At 48.6% G+C, this 10164-nt stretch overlaps 1 protein-coding gene across 1 annotated transcript; it reads left to right on the top strand.

Moving 5' to 3' along the window:
- Nucleotides 1-3198: 3198 nt before the first annotated feature.
- On the top strand, nt 3199-9429 carry LOC146753600 (rho GTPase-activating protein 32-like). The gene is made up of 12 exons (XM_085529390.1): nt 3199-3312; nt 3425-3502; nt 3687-3768; nt 4039-4182; nt 4617-4719; nt 4880-5044; nt 5621-5728; nt 5980-6119; nt 6602-6800; nt 7208-7311; nt 7512-7808; nt 9410-9429. Exons 1-12 carry the CDS (start codon nt 3199-3201, stop codon nt 9427-9429), a joined length of 1554 nt encoding a protein of 517 aa, XP_085385516.1.
- The last annotated feature ends 735 nt before the right edge of the window (nt 9430-10164 follow it).

Raw genomic sequence — 10164 nt, forward strand, 5'->3', positions numbered from 1 at the left:
ACATTAGGGGGCACTGGCTTCCATGTGAGTGTTCCCAGGTTCCCAGAAGTCAACAGGGAAGCCTTTGGAGACCCCTTGGGAAGACTCAGTGGGGCCCTAGAGTGATGTAGCAGCTTGTGTTGGTTGCATCTGCTTGGCAGGGAAGCGATTTCCCTGGTGGGAGCTGACTGACTGGGAGGTGATTCCCTTGGTTTAATTAATTTAATTACCTGGATTATAATTAAATAACACTGTTCAGCGTTCAATCAAGATTACATTTTTCCAAAGTACTTCAGTCATGCATCTGTAGCAGCTTTGCTAAAATATATCAAGTTTATTCAAAATTCCAGTGATGCTCCTAAAGCACTTGAAGTGCATTTGAGGTGGGGAGTGACAAAACAGCTCTGAGAGAATCATCATCAAATCAGAGCATTGGAACGGTAACTAATAGCAGAGATTCTGATAAGAATATTTAAATTTTCAAATTACCTTTTTCTAAAGTTGTATTTCACCAAGTTTCATCAATGTGCACACTGAAAAGCTGACTTGCTATGTTTCTTTTTATAATAAATCATGTGTTACAATTGAGAAAAGAATGTATAGCATGAAACATTCTCCAAGTAAAGTGCAAAAAACATTTCTTCACAGTTCCAATTAATGTCTTATGTTTTGTTCAGACTCACTAAATGATGTATTTCAGGGTACGTCACATGGGAATATAAGAAGACTATTCAGAGCAGGAGCTGCAGAGCAAGATGAACGGCATGGGAAGGTAAGGCCGGGAACCAAGGACACAGCTTTTGTGTCACTCAGCCACCTGTGGCAGAGGTCAGGATTTCAGCAGGGATTTCTGCAGACGTTCCTTGAACACCCTTAGGGTGGGTGACTCCACCACCTCCCTGGGCAGTCCATTCCAGTGCCTGGCCACCCTTTCTGAGAAGTAATATTTCCTAATGTCAAGCCTGAACCTCCCCTGCCGCAGCTTGAAACCATTCCCTCTAGTTCTATCAGTAATGACACGAGAGAAGAGGCCGACCCCCAGCTCACTGCAACCTCCCTTCAGGAAGTTATAGAGAGCAATGAGGTCTCCCCTGAGCCATCTCTTCTCCAGGCTGGACATTCCCATCTCCTGCAGCCTCTTCTCATATGGCCCCATTGTGCTCCAGACCCCTCACCAGCTTTGTTGCCCTTCTTTGAACACATTCCAAAGCCTCAGTGTCTTTTTTGCAGTGAGGGGCCACAAACTGGAAACAGAATTTGAGTTGTGGCCTCACCAGTGCTGAGTACAGGGGGACAGTCACCTCTCTGCTCCTGCTGGCGTCACTGTTTCTGATGCAAAATGTATGTAAGTGTCACATGTGTGACATCCTTTTTGATGGAGTTCTGTGACTGGAGTTCAATGGATTTGAGAGCTGACTTGAAGCCTGTGGGCATCACCCAGGAGTTGGGGTGAGAGGATGAGGCGCAGGAACAGGAACCTCTTTGGTCGTTATTAACTCCCAACTTTTTGGACATGAATCTCTGTGTGTTACTTTATCATGTAAAGAACAGAGTCATTGTGCAGCTTGTGAATGAACTGACTCACGCCTGCTGATTGGTGCTGTTCTCTACAGGGAGCTGCAATGGGAAATGGACACTTGTGGTCCACTGTCCAGCCCCCTCCCGTGTTGGATTTTCTGGGCTTTGAGACACATCTTCCAGATGCACTTTGTGTTATTTCTGATGTGTGACCTGTTGAGCTCCAGCCCCAAAGGAGGATTCAAGTACTACCACAGCAGTCCATTGGGACTGTAGTGTTTGTTGCTAAACAGAATTCGTGTGCCCCCTTGTCTTTTGTCTGCACAAAGGATCTTGTAATCATCTCTGTCTGTGTTTCTTTTAGACCCAGAGATGGAGCAGAGAGGAACACAGACTTGGGTGGATCTTCATTCAGGAGCAGGGACACGTCATGCTCATCTGAGGTGTCTGGCTGACAACAAGAGCAGAGAGGTAAGTTTCATAGGGTCGCGTGCCCATTTTATTTTATTTTTAATTCATGATGCATAGAGGCGTTCCCCAGACAAAGTGAGCATTTCTCAACTGGACTTTCTAGAAATGAGCTAGGCAGTGAAAATGGGTTTGAAGCATTCCTAAGAGCCCCGCAAGAGAATGCTGAGAGTTAATCTGGCACCCTCCTTTGGAAACGTCCGTTGTCTGTCAGCTCTTCAGCTGTGCCCTAACACCTCCCATTGCGCTGCCACACCAGGATAGAATTCCAAGCCCACACTGAGTCCTGGAATGTTGTGGTGCCGTGTTGGAATCAGATGTGACCACGTGGTCTTGGCTCCCCGCCTTGTGGGGGGTCATGGTGGACCAGGCTGTTGGCCGTTGGTGATGTCATAAGCGGCTGGAATGAGGGGAGGAGCGGTGCGTTCTGTGTTCCTTTGTGGGTGAGCTAGTGGTCGGAGTGGTTGGTTGCGTTGTGGTTCTTGTGTCTTTAGTGCCGTTAGTTAGTGCTGTTAGTTAGTTCTGTTTGTTAGTTAGTGCCTTTAGTTAGTTAGTGCCGTTAGTTAGTTAGTTAGTGCCGTTCGTTAGTTAGTTAGTGCCATTAGTTAGTTAGTGCCTTTAGTGCCTTTTTCTTCACACCGTCGTGTGTGAAGATAGCTTGAGGTGATCTCACTGCCAGGTATGTGCCATATTTTGTCCCCCTGCATGGTTTTGCCACAGGGTATGCGAGGGTAGTTCTGAGGAAATGTGTCCATACTGTGCTGTGTGAATAGAGAAAACAGAAGTGTGTTTCTGCTCTGTTCCAGCTGTTCACACTTTCTGTGATGGGTGCTGCGTGCAGTGAGATCAGCCGTGAGCCTGAGGTGGCGGCGACAGAGGTACAGTATGAAGTTGTGGCTGGTCTTTGTTCCCTGTGTTGAGCCATTAGAAGGAGCTGCAGATGTACTCTCCTGCAGGAAAGAACGGGCCAAAAAGGGCCTGGCCAGCTGTCTGCGCCAGTGCCATTGCTGATTAGTCTGGGTAGAGAGAGATGCATCTTTGCATGGCCTGGCAATGCACGCCAGGAAGAGAAACGATTGTTATGAGAAATGCAGCTCCTTCTGAAGTGCTCCTGATAAGGACGGAGCGCATTTGCTGCAGCTTTCTCTGCAGATGTGCTTCTCACCTTGAAATCCTCCTGGTTTGTCCTCAGCTCCTGACCACGGTCTGTTCTCTATTTTGTAGGCTGATAACATGCAGAAGCCGCAACTGGAGCGTGCTATGTCATCGATTAACGTTCCAGCGATTGCGGCAGCCCATGTTATTAAGTCCTACGTCGCCCAGGGGCCGGGTGAGCTCTCCCTTGAGGTAAGCAGTTAGAGGCGTTCCTTGTTGTCATGCATAGAAGAAGGCAGTCGTTTGAGATGTGTTTTCCTACCAGATTTGCTGAATGTGGGATTGACGTTTCAATCTCTTGCAGGTCGGAGATCTGGTGAGCATTGTTTCTATGCCACCAAAGGAGCTGAGCCCCTTTTGGAGAGGCAAGCGTGGCTTTGAGGTAGGCACACGTTTCTGACTAGAGAGCAAAATTTGAGTAGAGTCAGGAATCTCAGGTTGGAGCTGCTCTACCTGCACAGGATGGCTGCTGGATGCAAACGGTTGCCCTGTGTCGGTGTCAGAGGACCTTCCCTTTCACTCTGGGTTCGGTCTAATGCCCACCTGTCTTTTTTTTCTTATTACAGGTTGGGCTTTTCCCTGGTGAGTGCGTGGAACTCATCAGTGGAAAAGTTCCCGAGTCCCTGGTCAATTCCTTGCCAAAGCCAGGTACATATGTTACGTTTGACAATGCGGGTTAGTAAAATGGGGTCAGAATGTGGCTTTAAGGGGGTTCGTTAATGCCCAAGTTCAGCAAGCTTAGCAAGAAAACTGCATTAAGCTCCTTGGGCACCTCCAGGGATAGGGAAAATCTGTTCTTGCATGTCCTTCTTGGAAATGCTCTTCCCGTTGTTACATGGCCTGTCAAATGCATTATGTTCAGCCTCATCCAACTGAGCCAGGCCTGAAATGAACTGGTTTCTTTGATTTGTTGTGCAGTGCCAAGGAGACGGGGCAAGCTCATCCCCTTCCTTCGTTCCCTGGTGAAGGCCCGCCCCAGGAGAGCGACGGAGCCGGATCTGAAGAAGGAAGGGGTGTTTGGGTGTGACCTGGGGGAGCACCTTCTGCGCTCTGGGCGTGATGGTAAGGAACAGCCCATTCCCGAGATCTTCCTCCGTTGGGCATCTAAAGGTGAAAGGGAGATCATATTTAGCAAGTGTTTCAGCCTGAAAATGCAGGAAGCTTTCTGGCCACAGAGAGCATCCTGCATTCTTTTCCTAGCTCTTCTGGTCGTGAGATTGGGTTCCTCAATTCTTGAGGGAGCTGTGATGGGACTTGCAGTGTCTGTGGCTTTGCCAGAATTACTTTCTCCAGGCTGTTGATAGGTTGTAGCATTTCTGGAAAGCCAAGAACATGTCTCTGTGCAGTTTCCTCACAGCTGTCTCTGCCAGCTTTCTCCTCTAAGGAGGAAGCAAGCGTTAGCTCAGCTGGGCTTAGTGGATGGGATATGCGAAGGTCACGGCCTGAACCAGGACTTGAGTAAGAAGCTGAGCTAACCGCTGGCTCTTGTTCTGTAGTCCCCCAGGTCCTCCAGAGCTGCTCAGAATTCATTGAGCAGCATGGCGTAGTCCAGGGGATATACCGCCTGTCCGGCGTGACGTCGAGGATCCAGCGACTACGGTAAGAGTGCTGCAACTGACACAGCTGTCAGTAGGGGCACATGTCATGCTGAGGGTGTTCAGAGGAACCCATTTCTTTTCTTAGCTGTATTCTGTGTGGCTTTGGACTTGTTTTCATCTTTCTCAAAGCCCTCTGCTGAATTCTGTGTCCCTCTCTGCAGCCATGAATTCGATACGGAGCAGGTTCCTGAGCTCAGCGTCCGAGAACTTCACAGCGTGAGCTCCCTGTGCAAGATGTATTTCAGGGAGCTCCCAAACCCTCTGCTGACCGACCAGCTGTATGACAAGTTCTCAGTAAGCTCAGGGCAATGTCTTGGAAATGACACGTACCTGTTCCCTGGGTGTCCTGGCTAGTGGTTGCAGCAGTGCCCCAGCTCTGAGGTCTTCTTTCTGTTAGCCCCATGATGCATGTTCCCCAACTATTGGTAGAATGGGGTTAATAGCAAAGTGGACTTGGAGATGAATGCCTGCTGCAAGGAGCTGCACTGCACAATCAGGCAGTAAAGCCCCCATAGCTTGCGCTGCTTGTCCTTGATGGCACAGGCTGCGTGCTGCTCTGTTCCCCTGATGCCTCTTGGAAGGCATCGAGTCTGCCTCGGTGCTGACCACCAGCGTGCTGTCCCCATGTTTCCCAAACCTGTGGCAGCTCTCCAGCCTGACTGGTGTCTGAATCCCTTCCTGCCTTTTTCCAGGACGCTGTTTGCGCTGCCACAGAGGAGGAGCGGGTGCACAGAATGCAGGACGCCATCCAGCAGCTGCCCGCTCCTCACTACAGGTCAGTGCTGCGCTCGGTCTGCTGAGCTCAGCCCTGCTGCCTTTCAGAGGGCGATGATGCGATTCTGAAGTGCACTGCAGCACGGCTTGCTTTCTGGTGCTGAACATCTGCCTCTCTTGTTTTCCAGGACGCTGGAATACCTGATGAGACACTTGGCGTCTCTAGCCGGGAACAGCTCCATCACCAACATGGACACTAAGAATTTAGCGATAGTGTGGGCTCCAAACCTCTTAAGGTAAACTTCTTTTTCCATTTCAACATGCTGCTTACTTCTGCTCTCCCCCAGCCCCAGGGGCACAATTTCTAGATGACAGTTTGTACTCACTTGTTTAACTGGGACTTCTATGTCCCTGAACATCCAGGAGAATTTTGTCAGTGGCATCGCTGTTTGCCCACTGTGGAAGCCTTTAGAGCCCAATTTGACAGTTTTTGGCTACAGAATTTCAGACTTGGGGAAATGACTTGTAAGATCTGCCTTTTCTTCAGATCCCAGCGGAGCCCATCTGCCTGCACAAGTGGAGAAGCTGCCTGCATGGAGCTGCAGACCCAGTCAGCTGTGGTGGAATTCCTCATCACCCACGCAGATGTCATCTTCTGCTCCAAGTCCACACCAGCCGTGGGAGAGGGTGAGCGCCTTCCTCCATTAGCTTGATGTTGATCTGACACCTTCATCCAATCCAGGTCTTCTCGAAGACCTTTGAAAATGCTCTAACTGTTGAGGAGACAACAGGCTTCTGGGCTTAGATTAGAATATGGTGCCCCGTTGCTGGATCCTCAAAGTGTCCAATCCCAAACCTTACATTGAGAAAACTGTCACTGCCATTAAGGTGTTTTGCAAGCAGGTGAAGCTTAATTGATATGTGGCAGCAAAGCTTTCTGAGAACCCTGTCCCCTAGTTTTTATAGGGTTTTTGTTTGCCTGTTTTGATACCAAGAGCTGCTCTTAATTATGGCTGTCATTTGCCATGAGCATACCCCTGAGCACATGGTTATTTTGAGATCCTCTTCTTCCAGTGGCTCGGATAAGCAAGTCTGAGATAAATGCAGAACTGTGATGGCAGTGCTGCTGCTTTCTGATCCTCTGTCTTACCTGTGGTTTTCCCTTGCAGGGCACTGTTCTCTGGCCGGGCCCAAGTCTGTGTGGGTGCCTCCTGCCACAAAGCTGCTCACTGTGCAGGAGGCACAGGCTCAGAGAAGTGGCCAGAGCAGCTCTCCCACCGTGACACGGAGCAGCGACATCGTGGTTGAGGAAGGCCCCGCAGCTGTACTGGGCAGATTCCATACCGTCATTGATATTCTATCTGAAAGGTAAAGAGGAATTCTTTTTCCAGCCCCTATCATCATTGGTTTGGTGGGTTTTATTGGTTTATTTTTTGCTTGTTATATATATATGAGCCTGCCAGCTCCTGTCCTATCCGGCTGTGGAGCCTTTGCTCACATGCTCTGCATCTTGATTGACTAACATGGTTGGGAGGAATTTAGCCAACAGGACTTGAGGGCTGAGCTGTAGGAATGGAAGCATCCTCTGCTGTTCGAAACAGAGCGCGTTTCTAAGCTGTGTTTCAGCAGAAAGCAGGCAGTGCCAGGAATAGGGAACTGTTTGCAAGGGCTCGTTGCAGCTCTTCCCTCACTCTGCACCACGACTGACAGCATGCTCTGTTTTCTCTCTGCAGACCAAGTTCTCCCAGTAAGAGGGCAGAGTCACCAGCTGGCAGTTGGCGTTCCTGTTTCTGCCTGGGCACACCATCCCCTGTGGCCGAACACCAACTGCAGAGCAGCGCCAGGGAGCCCTCCGAAGTAGAAGTCTTTGCCCTGGAAGGTAAGGGTGCAAATCCAGCTTTCAAAACACTGTTTGTCAGCAACACAGCTTCATGATTCAATTTGCAAATGTTCGACACTAACCACTGTGCATCTACTCCTTCCTAGGTGACTCCAGCCCTTCTGTAACCCGAGGACACAAGGCATTTGATGATGCCGCATCCTGTGCTTCCCTCAATGGAGAGCTCATGGGAAGCACAGGATGCTTCAGTTCAAATGACAGCCTTCAATATGACAGCAGTGACGGAGAGAAGAACATCATCATCGTGCAAGCTCTCATTCACCCCATCCCTCCTGAAGCTGCTGACCTGAGCCTGCCAGACACCACAGGCACCAGCCGGGACTGTGACCCAGAGCCTTTTGAGGACAGCCCAGCCCAAGCAGTGCCCGAGTGCCCAGAAAGCAACACCTCCATGCCGGCTCAGGTCAGCGACACTGAGGAGAAGCCGAGCATCTCGGAGGGGGGCATAGAATCAAACCACCAGTCCCAGGCTCCAGGCAACAGCACGGTCTCTGAGCCACTCTCATGAGACAAGAGAGGATGAGTCCCATCTTCCCTTTAGACCTCACCTTTCTCCTATTGAATAAAGGCACGATTGTGCTCAATCAGCGCCTTGATTGAATTCTGAGTTTTCATTCGCAGAGACTGGGATGAGTGCAAGAAACATCAAGGCAGCTCAGCTTGCAACGCTCTGGCTGTGGGGTGTGTGCAGGGACACTGTAACCATACAGGGAAAGGCTTCCACTGCTTCCTCAAGCTGTAGTCCAGCCCTGCTACTGCTCTGTGGCACAAAGCCCTGAGGGATGTTCCATATTGTTAACCTAAGTGAAGCCAGCTTCATGCACTGTGTTTTGTTGTTGCTGGGTGAGAGGGGGATGCACGTTGGTGAGAAGATGAACATTGCTGGATCTGCCACGAGTGTCCCTTCTGCCTCTAAGAATATGTCCTAAGTAGGATGTGAACACTGCTGGCACTTCCTCATTGCACGTGCTTGGAGGATCTTCAGTTCTTGCACATTTCAGGATGTCTGACAGTGACTACGAGGAAATTCTCAAGTACTAGGAATTCCATGAAACAGTTGGAACGGGTAAGTGTCATCTTTGTACAGAAAAAGCACGCCTAACAGTCTGTCTCACCACCCCAGAATTAATCTGAGAATAGATTAACAGCTCTTGTCAGTTCTCTAAGTCAGGTTTCATTTGGATAAACTTGAAATTGGATTTTTGAAACCAGTTGGAAATTGATGGTGCTGATTACCTCTTCCTCTAATTAAAGCATTACACACAGTGTATGCTAGGTACTCTGCTTTATCTGTAATATTATATTAGAGAACAATTCACACTCGACTTTAAGCATCTGTGTTTTGAATTGTAGGTGGTTTTGCAAAGGTAAAACTTGGGTGGCATCTTCTTTCTGGTCAAAAAGTTGCACTAAAAATCATGGAGAAAGTTACTTTATGGGTAAGCCAAAAGGCATTTAAATATGATAATATCTTCTCTTGGAGTTGTGGAGTTCTCAAGAACACGGGGACAGGTGGGATGGTACATAGGAATGCAGCCTACTGGTCCCATTGCCTTTTGAAAGATGCTGTAGAGCTGGAAAAAGTTTAACAGAGCACCACAAATCTTGTTGCTGGTTGTTCAGAGGGCAGTATTCTCTGGCTGTAAAGTGGAGGAAGTTATTACATCATTACATTATGTCATTACAACATTATTCCATTATGAGAGCAACTTTACCAAAATGTCAATCAAAATGCTGAATGTTTTACTTTTCAGTTTTCACAGCTCTGTTTCAGAATTTCTATGGGAGTGATGTCAGTCATTGCTGAGTTGATGTTGAATTGTGTACTGTCCCATATGTGCTTGTTATGTTCCACAGCAGTCAGATGTGGTACCTGGTATGTCACAGTAGTTAGCGATTTCATCGCTTGCTTTTATGGTCTCTTAAGGATGACTTGCCTCATGCTAAAACAGAATTTGATTCCATAAAGAACTGAAGTCATCAACATGTTTGCCCATTGGATATCACTATCCCATCGTGACCTGCTGGCCAGAGCCTCAGTCAACCTTCATACGCACCCCCTCTCCCCACCCCGTAGGCACTGAGAAGCTGCCATGAGGTTCCTCTGCACTCTGAACAAACATCTTTCTCCCCAGCTTCTCTTCTCTGAGTGGGAGCTTCAGCCCCCTGCACAGGCTGGAGGTCATTCACAGAGTTTGTTTCAGGTTGTTATCCTTCCTGGCCAAAAACCAGATACAGTATTGTAGATGTGGTCCAGTGAGTGTTGAAGCAGGAATGACTTGTCCTGGTCTGGTTGTGCTGCTTTTTAATGCAGCTGATGATCTTGTTGTACTTCTTTTCTGTCAGAGCACACTGCTGGCTTGCATTCAGCCTGTGGTCTCTCACCACTTGTCCTCCTAGTCCCCAGGTCCTTTCCAACAGATACAAGCTAGTATTTCCCACCTGGGATATTGGAAGATGGGAACTTGCCAGCAGTCAGTGAAGATCTCTGAGACAGCGAGAGCGAGCGAGCTTTGAGTAGACTGGGAACCACTGTCCACAGCAGGAAATAAGAGCAAATATGTTTCCTTGGGCACTTGGGTGGAAATCATTCCTGACTGCTTTCTCATCCACCGGGAAAATCTGCTGATTGACAATTTGAAGCTGATAGACTTTGGACTCTGTGCAAAGGCAAAGGTAAGAGGATCTGTTAAATCAAATACAATGTGCCCCCAAGTAATGCATGTTTGACCACCGTATGCAACAGGGGCTTGTCCAAACAAACACCCTAAAATCAAGCTGTTTCTGTGGCTGACATGTCATTGCATCTTGTTTGGAATGGCCTGAACTGTG

This window comes from Coturnix japonica, chromosome Z (genome assembly GCF_054131305.1).
Source record: "Coturnix japonica strain WE chromosome Z, WE-NBRP24, whole genome shotgun sequence".
Classification (NCBI taxonomy): domain Eukaryota; kingdom Metazoa; phylum Chordata; class Aves; order Galliformes; family Phasianidae; genus Coturnix; species Coturnix japonica.